This window comes from Eulemur rufifrons, chromosome 20 (genome assembly GCF_041146395.1).
Source record: "Eulemur rufifrons isolate Redbay chromosome 20, OSU_ERuf_1, whole genome shotgun sequence".
NCBI lineage: Eukaryota > Metazoa > Chordata > Mammalia > Primates > Lemuridae > Eulemur > Eulemur rufifrons.
In genome coordinates this window covers 2010673-2034168 of record NC_091002.1, presented here as the reverse complement: position 1 = coordinate 2034168, position 23496 = coordinate 2010673, and the positions used below count along the sequence as shown (strand labels likewise).

At 54.3% G+C, this 23496-nt stretch overlaps 1 protein-coding gene across 1 annotated transcript; it reads right to left on the bottom strand.

The window, feature by feature from the left end:
• Positions 1-18349: 18349 nt before the first annotated feature.
• MSX1 (msh homeobox 1) lies at positions 18350-21625 on the bottom strand. Its single transcript, XM_069496075.1, has 2 exons — positions 21156-21625; positions 18350-18869 (listed from the first exon to the last, which is right to left on the bottom strand). The coding sequence occupies exons 1-2, from the start codon at positions 21622-21624 to the stop codon at positions 18427-18429; spliced, it is 912 nt and encodes a 303-aa protein (XP_069352176.1). The 5' UTR covers position 21625; the 3' UTR covers positions 18350-18426.
• Positions 21626-23496: the final 1871 nt, after the last annotated feature.

Here is a 23496-nt window from a genome sequence, read left to right as displayed (position 1 = left end):
GACACTAAATAGTGTGTTATGCACCTACATTTTGACTGTGACATGACACATGACGTCAGGTGTGGAGTTTTCCACTTGTGACATCATGTTGGCACTCAAAAAAAATTCAGATTTTGGAGCATTTCAGATTTTCAGATCAGAGATGCTCAACCTGTACCTTCTTACAACTGAAGGCCACAGGTTTCCAGATTGAAAGGATTCACCTGGGCCCAGCACAAACAATAAAAGAAGAATCACACCAAGGTACATGATGATGAAAGTCCCAAGCCACAAGGATAAGAAAAATATCCCAAAAACCTACAGAGAAAGAAAACAAGAATCAGAATGACATCAGACATCTCATAGCTGGAAGCAGTATCATAGAGAAATGGTTCTAAGGTTGGAGGAGGTACAATTCTACACTCAAACTATTATTGAGATGTAAAAGTAGAATGAAGACAGTCTCAGACATGTAAAATTTTGAAAATTTTACCTTCCACGAAGCCTGTCTCAGGAAGCTACTGAAAGCGATGCTCCACCAAGACAGGAAATAACTGAGCGAAAGGAAGGCGTGGAACCCAGGAAACCAGAGACCCACGCTGGGGAGGGCAGAACGGGCCTCTCAGGTGATGGAGAGCAGGAAATTCAAGGCCGACAGCTGTGTGATGGCCTAGAGGTTGGTGTTCTCAGGGAGAAATGACTCCAAAACGGGGAAAATGGAACTGGAAGATTCCCTGGCATGGGCAAATTTGCCCAGAATAGTTCTTCATTTCCAAAAGAGTGAAGAGTTGAATTAAAATGACAGGCACATAGGAAACCAAATAAAACATAAAGGCAATTATCAAGTTCAAGAAAAAAAGTTAAATAAGACAAGAATGAAAATAGAGTTAACATATTATGTGGCATGACTGTGGACATTATTTTTGTGATCATAATAGTAAACCCAGAGTACTGATGTAACAAAAGAAAGATACTCTAATTAGAATGATGAGAGCACATTGGGGGAAGCAGTGTGAGAATTAATCTTCATCTTTGTATTAACAGTAGGAAGTCAACTGATAATATTTTATACTAAAAATATCAAGTATTATCAACATAGAGATGCTATTTAGAAAGAGGTAAGAAAATGCCAGAAGAAATAAGAAAAAGCTGAAAATGCTTGCATCTGGGGAAAAGAATTGGGATGGTCAGGGCCGGGTGGGGGCCGGGGCGGGTTGGGGGGAGCTGCAGTTTTTCATTATAAGCCTTTTAGAACCATTTGACCTTTAAAACTATGTAAGACTTCTTTAATAAAAAATCAAAATTAGTTTTACAAACAACTTGCAAAAACTAACAACCTCTAGGGAGAAGAGCAGAAATATGCTGTATACACTCATGTATTTTGCAGTGGGAATGTATTTAAGTATGGCTTATATTAAAACAAAAACTAATTTTTAATGGTTAAAAACAAAGGATGCCAGATTTGAAGCCAGGACTCTGACTGTCTGTGGGGACAGGGCTATCACCTGAGGACGGGGCAGGGGGACCAGGCGAGAACTTAGACCAACAGAGAGAGAAGGTGGTGGGAATTCCCAGTGGGGAGAAGAAAAGACATGGAATATTTGGCTCCAAACAAGAAACCCACACAGAGATTTTGGTTTGAAGCTTTGGAAAACATTTGTTTTCGTTCCTCGTAAAAAATGGATGACGAATAGAATTATTTGAAATGAGATTTTAACAAGAAAAAAACTCATCACATTTCACGAGCATTCTCCTACCAGTCCCTTATGAACAGGCCCAAGAACTGATTTTAAGGGTTTCTGTTTCTTTATGATCTCCAGTGAAAGTCATCAACACCAGGAAAGGGTTCAGAGTTTGTTTGTTGGTTGCTCTTTTTTTGGTTAACATTCTTTCTTGTAAGTGTTTTACTTTATTTATATTTTTGCAACCACTTTCCATAGTGCCTTCAGAGTTTATTTATGTGTTACAAAGGCACTTACGCAAGCAAGCTTAGGTCCCCCTGTGTGAGTGGATTGAAAAAGCCTGAGCTTTAAGGACACACAGAACTTAATTTGAATTCCAGGTACTGGTTCATTAACTGATCTTGAGCAGCTGACTCATCCATCCTGGGCTCTGGATTCCCTGAAACACAGGGACAAGACACTCATCTCTTCAGGCTGTTGATGTGAACATTAAGGATGAGGGATGAAGAAACTAGTAGGTGCTCAGCAAATAGACCTTACTCTTCCCATCCCCCATCCTCTTATACAGGAAAGCAGACAAAAGCAGACGCTATTGACTGGCATGACTCTTACCCTCACTGTAGCCAAGTCAAATTTCCTCCGTTCGCCTGCATTTTGAACACTTCTCAGAAATCCTCATCCATAATTATCTCACCGACATCAAGGCTGACAGTGCCTGGGTCCTCTAAGAGCCTTAGAGTTTCGTGACAGTGCTCTGACCTAGGATTACTGACTCTCTATTGTATCTTTAGGGTCATCCAAGCAGTGACATTTTAAAAATCTGGCAGTTCCAGCCTGAGCAAGAGCAAGACCCCGTCTCTACTAAAAATAGAAATAAATTATATGGACAACTAAAATATATATAGAAAAAATTAGCCGGGCATGGTGGCGCATGCCTGTAGTCCCAGCTACTCGGGAGGCTGAGGCAGGAGGATCGCTTGAGCCCAGGAGTTTGAGGTTGCTGTGAGCTAGGCTGACGCCACGGCACTCACTCTAGCCCGGGCAACAAAGTGAGACTCTGTCAAAAAAAAAATAAAAAAAATAAAAATAAATAAAAATAAAAATCTGGGCCGGGCGCGGTGGCTCACGCCTGTAATCCTAGCACTCTGGGAGGCCGAGGTGGGTGGATCGTTTGAGCTCAGAAGTTCGAGACCAGCCTGAGCAAGAGCGAGACCCCATCTCTACTAAAAATAGAAAGAAATTATATGGACAGCTAAAAATATATGTAGAAAAAATTAGCCGGGCATGGTGGCGCATGCCTGTAGTCCCAGCTACTCGGGAGGCTGAGACAGGAGGATCGCTTGAGCTCAGGAGTTTGAGGTTGCTGTGAGCTAGGCTAATGCCACGGCACTCACTCTAGCCTGGGCAACAGAGTGAGACTCTGTCTCAAAAAAAAAAAAAAATTAAAAAAATTAAAAAAAAATAAAATAAAATAAAAATCTGGCAGTTGTGACACAGAAGGCAGATCAGATCCAAGGAAAGGCAGTGCAGTGTGCAAATATGATTAGAATATATTGCTGGCCCAGGAATCCAAATGCTCCAGTCTAATTCCAGCCCATTCCTGGCTGTGCAACCTCAGGCAAGTCCCCCAGCCTTTCTGGGCCGGGTTTCCTCCTCTGGCCAAGAGGAGTCGCCGTGCAGCGCTGCCTTGCCAGCCTCACTGACTGGTGGTGAGGGTCTACAGCTAGAGAGCAGTTTTGGGCTCTACCTATGAGTCTTTCCTGCCGGTGTTTCCCACTCTCTGCTTTGCTCCCACCCTGGCGGGTGTTGGGTGGGGCTGGGAGGGCAGGAAAGATCAGATGCCTCAAGGCTTTTGGCTTCTGCGTCCCAGGAGCCCGGCAATAACAGCAAGGGCTCCCTGGGGCAGGGCAAAATCTCCGCGCTATTCTAAGCATCAACTCTAAGTCTCACGCATCGACTCATTTGTTCCTCATAGCAACCCTGTGAGGCAAGAACTATTTTAACCCCTGTTATCCGGAAGAAAAGACCAATCGCTTAGAGAGGTCAAGAAACATGCCCAAGGTCACACAGCCGGTCAGGGATGGGCCAGGATTTGAATACAAGCTTCCTGGCTCGGAGCCCCCAGACCCAGCCAATTCCTGTGTTCATACTTCCTCTTACATCATAAAACTTAAGCCCTTAGAACAATCTTGAAAATGTTTCCAAATAGAAAGAAAATATGGGGAACTGCAGATCCACACAAACCATCTTGGAGCAGAGGGGACGTGGTGTGAAGATTCTGACTCCTTGGCTCATCGTGGGGTTTGAATTAGAAAATAAATGTCCCGGCTTATTAAAGTCTTTGAACAATGGGACTCTCCTTCCACCCTTGGCCAGGTAGCTCCGTCCACCTGAGCCCATCCCTCCTTTGAATCCGGAGGTGTCCTGCCCCTGCTCTGAGAGGCACGTAGCACGACATGAGTGTGACAGGCAGAGCTGCATGGAAACGAGGGCCGGCTCCTCCCCTCTTACCACTCTCCCATGAATCCGGGTTCCAGAGACTGCCAGGGCCAGCCATCAAGGGGACTTCTCAGCACCCACCTTCCTGCCTCCTGGGCCTCCCCTGGTTCCCTAGCGCCTCTGCAGAGAAATGCTGGCAGTAAGGAGAGGCCCCAGAGCCGGGCCCAGTGCTGAGCAGCCCCACCCAGGGGCTCCCCCAAGACCTTTGGGGCCTGGAGCTGCTCCCAGAACCTCTCCAAGCCTTGGGCTCCTCTTGTGCAGACTGAGGCCAATAATCCTTCATTTACTTAAAAAATATCGAAGTCCTACTGTGTGCTGGGCACTGTTCCAGGTGCTGGGGAGAGCAGGAAGGTACAGAGACAAAGCCACTGCCTGCCTGGAGCTGAGAGTATGGTGAGGGAGAGATAGAATAAACATGCACACAAGCATGTCCTCTGACGCCATGCAGTGGCCGTATGGACAAAAGCAAAGCACAGTGAGGAGTGACCACAGCACAATTTTAGACGAGGGGGACAGGAAAGACTTCTCCAAAACACTAGAGCAGGCACCCGAGATGAGGAGAAAGGGAGAGAGAGAAACGGTTACAGACAGCCAAAGGGCATCATCCCTGGCGAGGAAAACGGCAGGTGCAAAGGCCCTTCGGCAGGGTGTGTGCAGCGAGCGGGAGAGACGGCCAGAAGGCCAGGGGAGTTTCCACGGCCTGAGCGATTGGAGAAGTCCCTGGGGCAGGGGAGGCCCGGACCGCAGGGACTTGTGTGCCAGGGTAAGCACTGAGGGAAGGGGACATTTAGCAAAAGGCGTGGGAGGGAGAGGGAGATAACTCACACACTCTCAGAAGTCAACCAGACACAGGTTCAAGCCACAGCTTTTGTATTTAACAGCTATGTGACCTCAGAAAAGGTCCCTAACCCTGTGGTCCCCAACCCCCAGTCCATGGACCAGTACCAGTCTGAGCCCTGCTAGGGACCTGGCCACAGAGCTCCACCACTGCCTCCTCCCACAGAAAAATTGTCTTCCAGGAAACTTAGGAAGGGGACAGGGCGCACAGCAGGAGGTGAGCTGCACCTCCCCCTACCCTCACCCCCATCCCCACCCCTGCCGTGGTCTGTGGAAAGACTGGGAAAAATCGTCTTCCATGAAACCAGTTCCTGGTGCCAAAAAGGTTGGGGATGGCTGCCCCAAGCTTTCTGGGCCTCTGTTTCCCCATCTATAAGATGAGTCCTTAAGAAGCTGCCATGATCAGCTCCCTCGGCGTGACCCGCCTTCCCTGAGCTTCCATTTCCCCTCTCTGAGTTTGACTTTCCTTCTCATAAAAGAGGGACGAAGACGCCTCCACGTGCAGCGAGGGCCTCGTGCTCAGACCGCAGTGCGCGTTAGGCTCTCAGCCGTGTTACTCACTACGATGATTTCATGTGCATTCGTGTTGTCTTCCATGCGTATGTCTCCCCCAGACTCCAGGCTCCATAAGGGCAGAGATCTGTCCTTTGTCCCTCTTCCCAAGGCGGACCCCAGCACTAGCCCAGATCCTGGCACATAGTTGGTACTCAAGAAATAGTTGGTGCTCTTTACAGGTAGGCTAAATGCTCAGTGAATAGATGAACAGATACACAGACAGATTAGATGTTTCCAGAGGCAGTGAGCACCCCATTCCAGGAAACATACGAGGAAGCATAAGAGCACTGGTCAGTTTCATTCATTCAGTCAACAAACATCGCTTGGCTGCCCACGACGTGCCAGCCCCCCGGAATGCGCTGGGATCACAGCAATGAGGGAAACTGGCGACGCCCCTGCTTACACGGCACGGGGCAAAAAGAGACAGGAAACCAATGGCAACGTCTGTCTGGTTCATTCTGGGCATGAGAAGTGCTCAGGGGAAAAAGGAAGGCAGGCAGGGAGCTCCCGAGGGACCCTGTGTGATCTCAGAAGAGGAGTAAGTGAAGAGGTGCTTGAATGATTCTCTTCTCTGGGAAAAATATTCAAGGTGGGGGATTCCAGAATCCCTTCCAGCTACAAGACGCCCTCCTCCCTTGACGGCTTCAGCAGGAACGGGGAGGGGGCCCCTCTCTGGGAATTGGTGAAGCAAGAGGCTAAAATTGGACAAGGCCCCCGAGCTGTTCTGTTCCACCTCCCTCTGTGACACTGGGACCATCACCGACCCTCTCGGCCTCAGTTTTTCCTGCTGACCCCTCAGATGTGCCCCCAGGGCAGTCTACATGACCCACCAGCTCTCGGATTCCAGGCTGGGACTCCCAGAGGCCCCGCTGCAGACCTGTCAGCACCGAGGAGGCAGCGGTCCCCACTGGCACGCGGCCAAGAGCGTCTCCTTGTAAAGCTGGGGTCCGAGAGCAAGGGGGGTGTCCTATTTTATGAAGACGTGTTTATTAGCTGAGAGGTTGCTCTTGCCTGCTCCCAGCCCTCCGGTGGCCCAGCCCTACTGACTGGGTCAAGTCACCCAGTACACGGGACAGGTCCAGCTACATAACTTGTGGGCTCTAGTACAAAATGAACATGCAGAGCCCCTGGTACACAGAGCAGGGGAAGTGCTGCTAAAGGCGCTCTCGCATTAGCCCTTTCCTTTCTTCGTGGTCTCCCTCTCGACCTGTCTGGGGCTTTTTACTTGCTACGTAATGTCACACTCCCTGTGCACTCAGGGATATTCCAGGTGGGTGCAGACCCTCACAGGCACCTGGGGGTCCCAAACAGAAACTTGGCATGAGAGCACATGGCTCTCACTCCTGGCTCCCTTCCCCTGACAAATCTGACCGGGGTGGTGAAGTGAGTCAGGCATCTAACTCCTCTTCCCTTGGGCCACTGCCCTAAACCATGGCAGACAGGTGGCCCCAAGAGCACTGCAATCTCTGTGCTAGGATGTGCTAGGTACTGGGATCTGGAGTGGGCCAGAGGCCTACCCTCAACAAGTTGCCCACCAAACATGGGTCACTGCCAGTCCAGAGCAAGGACAGCCACTGCCCACCATGCTCACCTGGAGACGCTATGGGGTGTGGGTGTGCAGCCCGATTCCCCGCAAGGCACCCTGGGCCTCCACTAGGAGGAACGCAGCAGCAGTCGCTAGGAGGGATGGGGAGAGGGAGGCTGGGCAGGGCCTGGGCCACCAGGGAGTGGGGAGCAGGCAGCCAGAACTGTCGCAGGGAGGCATCAGAGGCAGGTCCAAGTCCCCAGCACATGCTCCACTGTCCCATCAGGTGTCACTTACAGCACATATATTCAAAGAGGAAATCACCAAGAACTTCAAGATGGTCACTGCAGCATTAAACCCCAAGCATGGAGCCCTTCTGAGTGTACTGGTCACACTTCCGTGAAGACAGCCCAGCACGGGGAGAAAGAAATCAGGGTGGGCCTGCAGCTCACCAGGCAGGGGCTGGGGTTTCATTCAGTGAAACTCTTTCGGAGACCCCATTCAGTGCTGGTGAGCCTGGCCAGGATCATGCTGGACCCGCCTGGCTTCGAGGGACACCAGGAGCAGGTCACTCCCCCAACATGGAACCAAGGACCCAAGTATCTTGAGAATCCCACCCAGGAGGGGCAGAGTTTACACAGGAAAATAAAGACCTCCTGAGATGAAGGCGCACCTTCAAATACAGATCCTCAGGAGCCGACGCTCCCCCCCCCCCAGGGAGCCTCTCTCTCAGGGCAGTGACGCATCTCCGTGTGCTCCATGCTCCGGAACCTTCCTTACATCCCGTCCAAACCACCTGCCCTGTCCTCCTCATTGTGCTGGTGGGAGGCAGGCGCAGATGTAAGCCCTCCCCTGGAGCCGGTTCATCCGGAGCCCGCTGGCTGTCCTGGAAGGGCGGCCTGCGTTTCCACCAGCTACTCCCCTCCCCCACAGCGTGACCCTGGGAAGGCCACAGAGCCTCTGTCCCCTGGTTTGCGAAGTGAGCACGGTGAGTGCCTGCCCCTGTTGCCTGCCAGATGATGATCAGAGGGGACAAGGTCTGTGAATTCATTTTAAAAGCAGAGATGCCCTTTATCGAGACAAATCATGCTAGTGTCCTCTGCGGGCTGGAGGACGCCACAGCCTCACAATCCTGCCCACGGGCTTACTGGGGGCACTGCCTTCGCTACCCCTTGGCCTGGACTTGCTCTCTTCTGTTTAGATGTGCCCCGTCAGGGAACCCTCACCCCAGTCGCTATCTCACCCCTCTTTCATATACTGCCTGGCTTGGTAGCATTATTTTTCCGTTCACTTTTAGTGTTGGCAGTTTCCACTCTGATCCTGAGTGCTGGGGACAGGGACTCTGTCTCCACACAGCGTAGTCCTCAGTGTCTGCTGCAGAGGGTGAAAATTAGCTAAATGAACCAGAGTGCCAGGACCCGTACTGGCTACTTTACCCCTTTTAACATAAAACATTATAGTAAACACATTAAAATGAAATGAGAGAAAGCAGAGAGAATAAGGGGAAAAGAAATACGGGGAGGAGAAGGAAGAGCAAGAAGAGGCCCTTTGAGGGGTCCTCCCGTCTGTCCCTGCGCACCCCCCCAGCTGCCACAGGGTCCAGGGCTCCCCTTCTGGCGATCAAGTCCACAGGGCAGGCACAGCTCTGGGCACCAGCCTCCTGGGGTGCACGTGCCCCAACTCCCACCCACCAACCCGTGGAGTTTACTGAGCAGGTGGTCCGCTGGCCTGGCTCCGCGGACCCCCGCCCCCAAGCTGGCCCAGAGCAGTCGGATTTCCCACGGGCAGGAGCCCCCTCTCCAATGAGCAATGAGCGCCTGAGGAGGAGCAGGAGTGCTGGAGGCTGGCGGTGGCGCCTCCTTGTGTCCCTGCCGGAGTCACTGCGAGGGGAAGTTTCCAGGTCAGCCCTCACCTCTCAGCGCCCCCCTGGGAGACCCCCAGGGCGGCAGGGAAAGCTGGGGATCTGAGTAGGGAGTCCAGGGTCCCCCAAGGCTCACCCAGAAACTGCTTGGTGACCTTGGACTCCTCGCTGGCCGTCTCTGGTCCACAGCTGACCGGTCTGTGAAGGGAATGAAGGCAGTGCAGCCCTTCAGAGGCGTGGTGAGGATGGAGGGGGACCCCTGCAAGGCGCCTGCAGGGGATCTGGCTCGGAGTAAGCACTCACTGGGGGCAGGAGGTGCTTTATGCCCCCACGCAGGGCCATGCTGGGCGCTGGCATAAAAAATCTAACAGCCACAGCCTGCAGGAAGAGAGGAGATTGACAGGCGTACTCCAGCAAGAACTGAAATGTGAATAAAATCCTGGGTTGTGGGGGTGGAGGTGGCCCAGGCGAGGCGCTGATTGCAAGAGCAGGGAAGACTCTGACACGTGTGCTCTCTGTTAAATAACACCCACAAAGCAGAATGGAGACAATTATTCAGATAATTGAGGCGGGGATGCCTTCCTCTCTGGATATTTCATTCTTTCTCCCCACGTGCCAATCCTGCACTGGCACAGCCCTGAGAGTACATATCTCCTTAAATTTTATTCCTGGGACAACTCATTTCCCTTCCTGGGTTTGGAATTTGATGTAGCTGAGACCTTGGACAAGAACCTTCACTTTCCTGAGAAGCAGCATGCTCATATGTGCAATAGGATGATAATGAGGCTACCTGTGTCACCTAGCTCTTGCGAGAGTAAAATGCACGGTGCACATCGAGCATTTGGCACAGGGTCTGGCATCCGTACCTGTCAATCAGTACATGACAGTCCCCTTCCTTCACTAGCGTCCAGGCCTCAGTTTCCTAGGCTGCGAGATGGGCGCTGGGCAGAGCCAGGGGAACAACTGAGTTCTGGGAGCAGAGCCCACACAGCTGGCGCACAGCTGCGCTGCCACAGGAGCTGCGCAGAGTGTCAGAGGGAGGGGAAACCAGAGGAGTGGGAAGCTGGTGTGTCTGCGTTGGACTCGGCCCGGAAGCTGAGACTCAGCTGGCCCCTGGGCTGGCGCAGCCAAGTTCTGGGGACTCCAGGGCTGAAGCTGGGAGCCTGGGCGCTGGGCCTTGAATCTGGTGAGCTCCAGAGGGAAGAGAAACAACCGTGGGTCCCAGGGGCCACTGCACTCTTGAGAGGCAGTGAACTTTCTTGCAGAATCCCCTCCGATCTGCGGTGGAGCCGCAGGAAAGGAGGGGATCACCAAGCATAAGGCCCCTCTCAGGTGACCACCTGGTCGAAGTGGTCATCACTTACTCTCTAACTGGGGATCGCAGCCGCTCCTACCCCTCCCCATCTTTCTCCTCTCCTTGGCCTCCTGGAGCTTGACAAAACGCAAAGCGAGGCTGTAGGCCGCCTGCTCCAAAGCCACAAAAGGCCGGTTCCAGCCTGTCCGCCATGTTCCCCTTAGGGCCTTTGCGCTCGCTGGCCGCCCTGTGGGACGGCTCTCCAGACTTCCCGCTCCTCCCACCCTTCAGGCCTCAGCTGACAAGCCGCCTCCTCAGAGGCGCACCTTGACCTCCTCCAGGAAAATCAGCTGCGATGATTGTGCTATCAGCGTCCTGCTACTGTCCCCCTGGGAAGCATTCAACTCTATCTGAAATGCGTATTTGTTAGTGTGCTGGTCTTGTTCAACACCACTGAATGAATTAATGACAGAACACTAGTGATTTGGCACTAGACTAAAATCCAGGATCCCAGCTCTGCCTAGATTTTCTGCCTGCCCTTGGCCAAATCACACAATTACTTTGAGCCTCAGTTTCTTATCTGTAAAGGAGGACATTGGCCCATCAATGACAAGGGAGCATCTCTCCTGACGTGTCCAAAACAGTTTCTCCAAGTCTGGCGTGGGTTTAGGGCTACACTTGGCACCTAGAGAGAGGCAAATGAGGTCAACCTGGAGGGGAGCCAGAGGGAGATCCTGCCAAGTACAGAAACGGGCTACGGCTTGGGGGTTAATACTTCCTGGTCGCCCTGTCGGCTTTTGGATGCAAGCTGGAGGCAGCAAGCAGAGGTTGACAGGAAATACAGACGGGATCTTAGGCACCTGTGTGACTTTGCGCAAGTCACATACCCTCTCTGTGCCTTGGGTTCCTCACTTGAACGAGTTAACAAGAGTGCCTGCTTCATAGGGAGAAGACTAATAAAAGAAGTGCCTTAATTCTAGGTTCACCGTGGTACACAGAAACCGGTCTTTCCTCCTTCCTGATGCCACCCAAGGCCAAGAACACCCCTCTATTCGACCCCACTCATCCCTCGGTCTTCAGGGATGTCCCCCACACACAGCGTTGGAAGGTTGGAACACATGGACTTCCAAGTGCAGCGCGGGTCTGAGAAGGCGGCCAGCAAAGAGTGTGCAGGTCACCACCCTGTCCCTGTGCTCTGCGCTCCCCAGTTCTCAACCACGTGCTCCTATTGGAGTCACCCACAGCTTCCTCCGCACCAGCGTGGACGTGGTCCCATTCCAAGGGACAGGAAACAGGTTTAGAGAGGCCAGGTGGGTAAAGCTATGCTTTGCCCTCACTAGCTGTGTGGTCTTGCCTGAGTCATTCGTCGGCTCTCTATGCCTCGGTTTCCTCATCTATGAAGTGGGAATAACGATGCTGCTGCCCACCTGGTAGTGAGGATCTGTTGGCATAATCCTCGAGGAAAATTTAGGAAGATGCTGGCACATGCAAGGGTTCAATACGTGTCAGCTGCAGTCACACCAGGAGGAAGAGCCGTGACGGCACCACCACCACCAAACTGGGAACACAGGTAATGTAACAGGCTGCGAGAACCTTTTCCCTTTTGCTCTCTCAAACCCTTCCAGGGCCCATTTACCGTGCCCATTTAACAGAGAGGAAATCTCAGAAAGCCGGAAAGGTAGGGGGTCTTGTCCAAGGTCTCAGGCTGGCCCCCAAACAGTCGCTTCTAGTCAGCGTGGCCATGACCCCAGCCACCTGCTGCGATGGTGGCGGGAGGCTCACCAAAGAGAAAACAGTATCTTTTTAAAAGTCAGAAAGGCAGAGACCCAAAATGCCAGAGTCCAGCCCACTCTTGGGGCAGCTCATCTGAGCCGGGACAAAGAGGCAGGGCGCCAGGCTGGTGAGGCAGGGAAGCCGGTCTGAAAAGAGGCGCCTTTGAGGTCTGGAGGATCCTCCTCCAGCTCTGCAAACACCGCAAACTCCTCCTGCAGCGTCCTGCGCGCCCACACGCACTGTCTGGCACTTGGATCGCAGCCCGGTCCATCAAACTTGCACCCGACTGGGGGTGGGAGACCCGGTAGAAGGCAACCCCTGAGGTCTCACTGCCACGGTCTCCTTGTAAAGGCCGCCTACCCGGGTCTGCAGCCCGGCCCGGCTCAGAGGCAAGGGCGGGGCCCTCCTTCTCTCTGCCCCTAATCAGGCCCCAAATTGGGGGCAGACCTTTGAATTCGCTTTTAACTACCCCCCAAAGGCAGATGTCTATTACACTCCCACCGCAGTGCGCTAGACCCTGTGAACCTGGCTTTAAGGGCAGATTCCAAAGCCTTGGAGAGGCGCTTAACTTTTAGGGCACCATCCAGAGGGGGTAAACCTGAATTTGGGCCCCACGTCTGAGGGTCATTGGCCAGGCCCAACTCTTTTGGAGTCTCCGGGGAGGTACAAACACGGTCCTTCCCCCTTTGATATTTGTCTCTTTTAAGTACAGTACTCATAACCAACGTTTATTACTGGCACTGCCAAGCATCTCACAGGGCATTTCATTTTATTCCGTTAACAATAGGGTAAATTATTAGGACAATTCCTCATCTTGTATATGGGAAAACTGAGGCTCAGAGGAGTTAAATAACTTGCCCAAGGTCACACAGTAAGTATCAAAATCAGGATTAATACGGGATGATCTTACTGCAGACAGGCGACCCGACACCCCCTAACTGGTCGTCTGCTGGCTGTTTCTTGAAGCGCTGCCTTCTGTATCCCGGGGATGCGGAATGAACATTCCAGATTTTGTGCTTGGGTTCCACCCCAGGGTGTCAGGTCTGATTCCTGGGGCAAAACATTCCGAGACCCTCCACCAAGGCCGGAGAAGGCGAGTGTGCAGGACGAGGTGGGGGCAGAGTAGGGTCCCCAGGAAGAGAGAGGAGAGCTGAAGTCACTTTGCTGCTCTTGGAAGGCCACAGCGTCCTCTCAGGCGATTCTCAGGCCTTCCAGTAAAAGCTCTGCATGTGTGGGAGCCAGACACCCCCCCGCCCCCGCACGTACAGGCTGGTGTCCTCCGTGCCTCAAAGCTCCGGGTGCACTCTGAGCTGCGCCTCTCACTTCCTCAGTTGAGCTCCAGGGCCAGGGCAGAGTCTCCGCGTGGCTTTGCTCCGCCTTTTCCCGGAATCTCTGCGTCTGAAAGTCTCAACGTACATCATTATCTCTCCCCAGTATGTCTGTCTCTGGGTCTCCCTTTTCTCCCCCCCGCTCCCGCTCCCAATATTATGCGTGTCTTTCTGTCATTGCCACCAGTACTCCTGTAAGGACGTTAGAGGGTGGCCATGAGTGTGTTCGGCCATATAAAATAGGGCTGCCTATGTTGGGATGTGTGTTGATTGTGGGATTGGGGTGTGTGTTGGTTGTGTGTGTATAGTGTGTGTAGCATATGTTGGTTGAGTGTGGTTGGGTGTCTGTATTGGTATGTATTGGTTGTATGTGTATGTGTGTTGTTTGCGTATTTGTTGCCCTTGCGTTTATGTGTTGGGTGTGGTTGGTGATGTGTGCCGATTTTGTTTGTGTGTGCGGTGTGTGTCCGTTGCGGTGTATGTTGGTGTGTGGGGTTGATGGTGTGTGATGGTTGTGTGCGCGTGCACTCGAGACCTTCTGTGTCCCGGAGGTGGCCGAGTCCAGCGTCAGGCACCCAGGACTGCACTGAGCAGGCGCTGCGGAGCAGGGCTGCGGGCCCGCGGGCCGCGGGAGGGCGCTGCGGAGAGGCGGACGGGTGTGAAGGCAGAGCACTCCCAGGCCCGGCGAGGGGTGGTTTGCGCCGCGGGAGGGGAGCGTTCGAGGGGGTGGAAGTTTCGCAAGTCTGGGGTGGGGCTTCGGGGTGCTCTGGAGAGCGGGCACTGGCGGTGGTAGCTGGGGGCAGGTGCTTTCCCCGGCGTCCGGGCTTGGGGGACTGTCCCGCTGTGCGGCGACGCAAGCTGCTGGGAGGGCGGGATCGAGCCGGGGAGGCCGCGCGGCCCTGGGGGCACGGCCAGGCCGGCGCCAGTCGCCGAGTTAAAAGGCAAGCCGCGGCCTCTCCTTGCCGCTTCCTATTGCGCCCCCCGAGGGCTCCAGGCGAGGCGCAGGCCTGGACCTGGGCTGGGCTCACCTCGGGGCCTGGGGGCACTAAGGGGGGTGCGGCCGTAGGATTCGCACTCGTGGCCCCCGCCTCCCCAGCAACTATCTTCCTTCGGCCTCCTGCTCGATTTAGGGTCAGCCCCGGGGTCAGCGATCCGAGAAGCTAGCCCTGAAACAAGGCGCCTTTGGCTCCAACTCTCCAGCCCGCCCCCCCCTCCCCGGGTCCCCGACCGCCCGGGCCCTGCCGACTTACACCTAAAGCGCCAGGCGCCCCAAGTCCCCTGCCGCAGCGTAACCTTATTCCTATCCCGGTTTCCGCGCCACGGACCGCTTCGGTCTCGCCAGCATGGTCCAAGGCTGAGTTTGCAGACTGAGGTTTCCGTCTTCACCCAGCAAAACGAAAACGCTTTCACAGCGCGCAGGGCCATTGAGAAGCCCCTCTCATTCCTCAAGGGACTGTGCTTGCTTACGGTCAGAGCTCAGAGGAGCTTAATTCAGAACTGGGGCCCGGACCCCCAGCGGCGCGTTTTCCGGCGATACGTGGAAGAGCCGTTCAGGGACTAGGGGACCCTCAACTAGAGAAAGATGCGCAGTGCCGGGAAAGCGCGGAGCCCCTAGCGAAATCCGTGTTGGAATCCCTGCTCTGTGCTTTAACGGTGTGACTTTGGGAAACCAACATCTCTCTGCGCTCTAGAAATCTCGTAGGTGGGTTGGGCACGGAGCAGGCGGCGCGCTAGAGAACTCCCCGCACACGGTAGGCTCTAGGTAAATGCAGGTTCCTTTTCCATCACTTCCTCCCGGCGCGGTAGGTGGCGGCTCCTCGTGATCTATACGGCGTTTCTTGCCAGAGAAGGAAATTCGTCCGTAAAGGACCAGGCCCGGGGAAGCCTCTGCCCACTCCGCCCTCCCTCGCTTGATAACCAAGGAACCGAGTTCGAAGGACTGGGGTGGATGAGAAGCAGTGCCCGGAGCGCCGCCGCGAATTCCGGCCGGACTGGGCTGAATGTAGCTCAGTGTCCACCCCAAACCGGCACGCCACTCTGATCCAGCACCTCAACATTTATTGAGTACCTTCTGTGTGCGCGCCCTGTCGAGGGAGGGATTCGGAACAAAAAGGGGTAAACAACGGGCTAGACTTCGAGAAACAAAAATGGGGAAACGAAAGGGCCCAGAAGTGGAAGGAAACCCCGACCCAAGGCGGGCAGCCAGAGGCGCGGGCGCGCGCGGGCCGGGGTCGCAGGGCAGCGGGCCCCTTTCACCCCGACAGAGGCTCAGCGAGTGGGGGCGGGGAGGCGTGCCCGCCTCGCCTGCAGCTACAGCCTCGCTGGAGCCGCGCCGCGTCTGCAGAGCGCGAGCCGTTGCTCATTACGGCAATTATGTTGCTCTAAATTTGCCTCGACCCTAAATTGCCAAACTCCAAGGAGCCAGGAGGCCGGGGAGCCGGGGCGAGGAGACACCCGATCCCGCCCCGCCCCACCATTCCTCTATCACGGACGCGCAGAAAGGACTCCAGTGCTGCGGGCGCTCCAGGAGCCACGAAAACGCTAAGCCACTGGGTGTTCCCTGGGAGCCCTCCCGCGCGGGGGCTCGCTGACACTTCCTCAAAATCCCGGGATGGAGGGCGAGGATTCCCAGACCCATTTCGCAGATGAGAAAACTGAGGTACAGAAAGATGGCGTGATCTCTGTACCTCAAGGTCAAGCAGTCAGTAAGTGGCAGGCTTGAACAGCATTGAACCACATAAGATTGTCTGATCTCGAGTTCAATACTATGCCCACGACAGGAAAGTCGCTAGTGATGTTCCAGGAAGGAACTCGGAAGGTTTGTGGGAGCCAGGTGTCCTGCGCGCCGTCCCCGCGGGTTGCTTAATTTATAGAGAAAGAAAAAAAAAAAAAAGTGGCGAAGAACCTGACCCCTCAAGCGCCTTTAGAGGGCCGCATGGGCGTAGGAGACTGAGACCTTTTTAAGCGTAACTCCCCTCTTTTGGGGACGAAGAGGCGCAGACCTCTTGGGGCGATCCTTTTAGACGCCCCGAGGCCAAGACGTACAGCACCGGGCTTTCCCTGGACCCCCGGTGCGGCAGAGCTGCACTCCACCGCAAGCTTTCCTTTCTTTCAGGGAGAGGGCTTGTGACAAGTTCAGACTACAGCCCCAAGCAGGGGAGACAAAACTTTCGTCGAAACTACCGAGGCTGGAGCACCCGAGGCCCAGATTATCCGGGAACTTGCCCGGCGCCAGCCTGCCAGGTGCGTCCGCAGGGCTGTGAGCGCGCTTAGGCTGCCGCGGCCGACCCGGGTCCCTGGGGCTACAAACCGCGCACTCTGTTTTCAGGGTCTCCACTTACGGAGACGTTCACCCCTCCCCAAGGCCAGGTACTTCGGTTTCTATCAACCTTTGGTCTACTAGCTTCCCTTCTTAATGGCTTGCCGCAAAGGCTGCCTGGGGTCGCACTGGTAGAGTTTGGAGGCACCGGCCACCGCCCGACGGAGGCTGCGGGAGGGGGTGAGCAGGTCTGGTGAGAATTAAGCCGCGACCCCCAACACGAAAGAGAACAGAGCGGTGCCTGGAACTTAATAGGCTTTATTTATTACAGGGTCATTTTCTGCCTTCAGTGTCCTTACAGAATTCCCCCGAAGGCTAAACTTGGTGCTTGTGGGAATTTATTCTCCTGGAAGCTTGGGCTTCACCTACTACATGAAAGAAAAAACAAGTTTGTGAAGGTTCGGAAGCAGGGCCCCGAAAAGGACTTGCCAAGGCGAGAGTGTATGATCGCCCTGGGTTTTCTGTAAAGTTTGATTTTTGTTTTGTTTTTAGCGGTCATAATAGGGGCTGTGAAGTCATTCACATTCTGGCAACTCAAAATTGGTTGCACAAACTTTGTCTACAATGGCAGTGACTTAGAGAAGCAAAGCAATCGCTTCCATGCCCTACCTGGCCTCCTGTGGGAAAAACAGGTTTGCAGAGGTGGGAATTGTCTCCATTAGCTGTCTACAGTCATCAAACCATTTGGGCGATTTGCTTTGTTTTCACAGACAGGTTTAAAGGAGAGAAAAAAGCAAGAGTTGGTTATGGGTCGCCTGAGCAAGTGTCGATTTCAGCTTAAAGTGAATTGGAAAATTGAGCCTAATTATCCTGGGTAATTGCTTCAATTCTCCACTTGACTTTGCTAATGCAGATCTGTCTGGTGTGTTAAAAAAGACACCCCCTCTGTCCCTGCATATCCTGTTGTCATCATTGAAAGTTGCTAGTGTAAAACTACCGTCAAACTGAAAAAGCAATTGTATATGTGGAGATGGCAAGAAGTAAAATTTAAATAAAAAACTAAATCAGTAAAGAGTTTTTGTAGCTTAAAATTAATTTATTTAACAAATATAGCTATAATATAAATGATGATAAAATTTCAAATATACAGTATATTACATAGTACACACAATCCCTTCCAACGGGATGCTTGAGGCCACGAAAATGTACTGTTAAATAGAAAGAGATTTTTTTTTTTTTTATTTTGCAATTCTTTTTCTGGTACTGGTAAGAGAGAGGTCCCTTCAACCTACCTTTGCAATGCATCTGTGTATCCCCTGCCCCCCAAAGCAAATGTTTTGCTGTTGAACTTCTCCTAAGTTTTCCAATGGAAGGAGCTGAGGTCCATCTCCCCTGGCTTGCTCTTCTCTTTCTCCAAAACTGTTCTCATTTCCAGGATCATCAAACACTAATTTCTCTGACTTTTGCACCTGGTGTCAGGACAGCAGCTATACAGGAGACGTGGCCTCTTGTCCTGTTCAACCACTAATTCTGCTGGGGACCCTGGATACATCTCTTAGCCTCTCTGGCCTCAGTTTCCCCATCCTTAACTCAAGGGTGTAGATCTAGATTCTAGAAGAGTGCTAAGGGACCCTTCCAGCCACTTTTTGGAAGGGGATCGGACTTCAAAGAGTGAACTCAGGGAGCAACCAAGGCAAAAACCGGTGCGAGGGCCAAAGGGAAGGCGCCGGCGGTGCTGCGCAGCGGAGCACGTCGGGACACAGCTCCTGCTGCTTTCAGAAGACCAGAGCTGCAGGGATTGGCTGCCCCCACAGGTGGGCGACCCTGGGACCCTCTATGTCAGGTGGTACATGCTGTAGCCTACATGGGCCGTGTAGAGTCCCACGGGCGCCACCGGCAGCGCGGCGCGCTGGAAGGGGCCAGAGGCACCGTAGAGTGAGGCACCCGCCGCAGCCGCTACAGCTGCCGGGCCGCCGAGAGGGAAGGAGAGGCCGAAGGCAGCTGGTGGCAGCATAGGCTTGGCGGCCATCTTCAGCTTCTCCAGCTCTGCCTCCTGTAGTCTCTTTGCCTTGGCACGGCGGTTCTGGAACCAGATCTTCACCTGCGTCTCGGTGAGGCTGAGTGAGCTGGAGAACTCGGCGCGCTCGGCGATGGACAAGTACTGCTTCTGGCGGAACTTGCGCTCCAGCGCCAGCAGCTGCGCGGTGGTGAAGGGCGTCCGCGGCTTACGGTTGGTCTTGTGCTTGCGCAGTGTGCAAGCTGGAGGGCTCAGCCGCCCTAAGGGGCCGAGAGAGAAAGAGACACGAGGCTGAGAGAGGCGGTGGAGCATAACCAGCCAATGAAGTAGTAATAATAGCCAATAACTACCAGATATTGATTGTTGCCAAGTGCCTCGGTGCCAATCATTGTGTGAGGACCTTAGAGAACATTTTCTCCAATTCCCACCGCAACCCCGCAGGGAAGAATTTCTTGTCTACTTTTTGCAAATGAGTAAATTAAGAGTCCAGGAGAAACTTACCCATATTCAAGGCCCCATGCCCATGCTCAAGGCCCAAACACAACTGGGAAGAGGTGGAACCTCCCTGACACCCACACGGACAATTAGGAAGGCCTTTCATGGCAGGCCTCCTCCCACAGCCACATACACAGGGAAGGTGTATGTTAACACAGATGCTGAAACTGCAGAAAGAGGCCCTGCGCCCAGCTCATGAGCACGTGTAGTTTTATGCATTGGCCTAACATCTGTGCACACCAAGTGCTCAGTGCTAGGCTATGCCGCAGTTGTGTGGCATAGAGTCCAGAACTCTACATGTGACGGGTCTCTTTCCCCTGGGACAGCCCATTCCTAAGGGGGTTCTAGGGTCAGTCCCCAGTAGACCAGAGGTGGAGCAACAGGAACATCATGGAGGTTGCACTGTGACCAATTCTCCTAATTATATAAAATGCCATTTTGAGCGAGAGAGAAGGGGCTCGTTCATTCTAACAGGACTTTTTGTTCCGATTGTCTCAATTGTTCCTTGGACCTCTCCCACCCCTGGCACCTTGACCCTCTGGCCACACTCAAACGAGTATGTGTGTTGGGGCAGTGCGCTATTGCGGCTCCTCAGCCTGTGGCTGGGTCCCTGGAAACCAAGCGTGCCCAGCTGTCTTTTTCTTCTGGCTTCAATATTAGCCTCAAGGCTGGGTAATAAGCAAGCAGGGAGGTGGAGGGCTAGCGCAGGTCAGGGATTGGGCCAGCTGGGCGCCGAGGCCAGATTAAAAAGTGAAACAAATTATTCCCAGGGCAACAGGCTTTGATGGGAGTCCTGGGACTCAAGGCCCTAACCAAATTCCCGAGTCTCGGAAAGGACACTTTGCCTGTGCAGCAGCTTAACAGAGTGAATTCAAGCCAAGGCTGTTTCACCATGCGGGTTTTGCCTAACTATATATGTCCCCCACCCTGCACTTTTTTAAAAAAGAAAAACCTTTGGGCGCTCAGACCACCAGGATGTGAGTCAAACGAAATCTCATGTTAACATCCCCCTTCTCCCTGCGCGAGGCCAATTCGAGTCCGGGAAGCAGTTGGCCCCCGACTTGCTTTGCGTCTGGCCTCCCGAAGGGCGGACGCCGAGAGAAACGTCACTATTTTGAACAGCGACTGCCCAGCGCGGGGCCGCCTTCTCCGGCCATTAGGCCCAGGGAGGGACCGGCCTTTCAAAGACGTTTAATCCCCAGATAAAAATCATACCTCAGCATCACGCCATTGAATTCGGGCTGCTATTATGCAGCACAAAATAATCGGAGGAAACGAGGAAAACTTGGGAATTTCCCGTGCTCCTGAAATATCTCCGAGCCTGTTCACTGGGCAGAGAAGCCAGGGGGCCACGAAGCCTTGGAACTACCCCCAAAAGTGCCTTTGGCGGCTGGATTCCACTTCAGTGGGCCCAGTCTGAGATGCATGGTAGCTTCCGACAGGATTAGAGGGGGCGCCTTCCCCTAATTTACTTGGTGCCCCGCCCCCTCCACGGGAACCTGAGTGTCCCCTCCCGCTAAATCATCCATCCGCCCAAAGCACCATCTGCCTCTAACTTCAAGAGGGGGCAGGAGGTGGAGTTTTGTAAGAACTTTGGAACCTCCTGGCAAGTAGATACTTTAAATTACGTGGGGTTGGGCGGGGTGGGGTGGGGGACACCAGGCTTCTACGAGAAAGTGAAACTCCGAGCAATGGGAAGATGTCCACACTGCTCGCACCCATCTATTGGGGTAAGGGTGATGTAACAGGGTTTAGGATCAGATGAGGGAACATGGACTCCCGGGGTCGTTTGGTGGGGTCAGGAGGAGAGGGTGCCCAGACACCGGTGTCCTACAAGTTAACTCCCAACCCCAGCGTCATCCGGCCAAGGCGAAGAGGCCTGGAACCCTCTTCCTGGGTGGGAGTAGGGAGAGGATCCAGTTGGCCTCCCCGCCAACAGAGCCCTAGCACCGGCTCCAGGTACCGGCTGCAGGTACGCAGACGCCCGAGACAAGTAGGCGCCGGCGCGCGGCCTGGCCCCCTCCCTTGGCGCCTGGGTTCTGGCTACTCACTGGCCGGGGGCGGGGAGAAGCGGGGGCTCTGCATCCACGGGGTCCTCTCGGGCTTCTCGGGGCTCTCGGCTTTGATGAGTGCGTCTTCTGGTAGCTTGAGGAGTCCTCCCACCGAGAAATGGCCGAGCGGCCGCGGCGAAGAGGGCGCGTCTGGGGCGCCCAGCGACCCGGGCCGGACGCCCAGGGGCTGCGCCGAACCGCCCGCCGCCTGCGCGCCCTCCGAGGCCGCCAGGGCACTCTCCTTGGCCCCTGGCTTCCTGTGGTCGGCCATGAGCGCCTCCACGCTGAAGGGCAGGAGCGAAGGGGACCCTTTGGGCTTGGCCCCCTCCTCATCTGCGCCCATGGTGGCCGCCGTAGCCGCGGCGGCGCTGGGGGCCTGGCCCGCGCCTCCCCCCGCCGGCTTCCCGAAGGCAGAGTCCTCCACTTTGACACCGAGTGGCAAAGAAGTCATGTCAGCAGCCGGGGCCATGCAGAGCTGGGCGCCCTCTCCAGCCACAGCACGGGCCAGCCGCCGGGCATGGGCTTCGGGCGGGTTGGGAGCGTGGCCGGCCTCAGGGAGCGCCCGGGGCCCTGGCCCGGCGGACCCTCGCGCGCTCGCCCCCCGCCCCTCCCCAGAAGGCCAGCTCGAGCGCGCTGGGCCTGGCTCCGCGCCCCGCCGCCGCGCAGGCCGAGTTCCCGGGAGCACCCGCCGGCTCCGGGTCCGTCGGCCGCTCCCCAGAGAACTTGCTAATAAGGCGAGGCCAGCGGGGCTGCGGCCAATCAGCGCGCGAGGGGGCGGGCCCGGAGCGATCCATTGGGCCGCGCTCCTGGGGACTTGCCGGGAGGCGCGCGGGGCCTGCGGGCGCGCAGGGCAGGGTCCGGCCAGGGGAGGACAGGCGAGGGGAGGGGGTACCCAGGATACTTTCATGGGCTCTAAAGCCCTGGCGGCCTCTCCGTCTGGGTCCCCGTGGGTCTCTGTCTTTCTGTGATCCTGGGGACTTTCCCAAGTCCTGGTTCCTTCTCTTCTGCCCTCCTCTCTCCTCCCCTTCCCTTGCAGCCCCTCTTTCCCACTCCTTTTTTCTGCCCCTTTCCTTGTTTCCCTCCTCTACCGCTTCTTTCACCTTTTTCTGTAGTCCATTGCTGTGTTTCTCTCTGTCCCCCTCTGCAAATCAGACCCCCCTTCCTCTAAGACAATAGTTTGAGTTGAGATCAGTTCTTATATATTCCTTGTGTACATTAAAAGGTACGCATGGCTAGTTATACTAAGTTGAAGACATAATATTAGTTTCTTTCTAAAATCACCTTCAATTTATTCCTCTGTTTCCATCTTCAAAACTTTACCTCCGGGTAAAAGTTGGCTTTTGTCTCTAAGAGCTGGACTAAAAAATTTGCCGAAAGAAGCCACGTTTCTGTGGTGCTAAGGGTATGAGAATACGTAATATTATCTGGAATCTAGGATCGGTTTTCATATACGATGTATATTTTTCATGCTCTAAACCTCTCTCCGGAGGGTCACACCACCTATACCGGTGACCAGTTGGGGAGAGGAGATGCTGGATCCTTTTGATATAGAACTCACTGAAATAAAACCAACAGAAATGGCAACAAAACACCGGTCTGGCCTTACTATGACCTCAGCCCGTCCGCGGAAACAATAACACGTCCCTATCTCTGAGTCGCTGATCCTGGAGGGGAGAGGCACATTTGGGGGAGGGGACCCAGGAAAAGAATACGGTTTCTGGTGGTGGATCCTCGGTTCTGGGCTTTTATTTTGCCAATTTCAGAGGAAGCGTGATTTTATTTTTGCAGGTAAAAAACCAGAAAAATTAGTTGGGGTAGAGGGAGATGCAACATCTATGCAAACCGTGTCCGGGTTCGGCCGTTTTCTGCGCCGTCTTTACCGCCTCTTATCCCGGGGGCCCCGGCCAGCGGCTCTCGGGGAGCTAGCGGAGGTGACTGGCAGCTCACCGGGATAGGCCATTCTAATCTCCAGGAAACATGGGGCTGCCGTGGCCATTTAGGGGTAATTATCCGAGTGCAGAGGGACAGCGGATCCTCTCGCCTTTTTACTGGGCGCAATAAAAGCTGTAGATTAGGGGCGTCCAGATTAAGGAAAATGAATTGCTAGAGCAGGAACTTTATTACCCGGACCACGTCCGAGGTCTGGCGGCAGGGGTCCGGCTGCGCACGCCTGAGCTATGGGTAGCTTCGCATCTGTCCACAGGCCCCTGAGATATGTTAAGGCCTTTGGGAAGGTTCGGGAATACTCGCTTCTGTGACATTTATGTCTGCCCTCCAGGTTCTTAGGAACCCAAGACCGCAACTCAGACACTGGGCAGGGCTTGGGGCCTCTAGCTCGGTG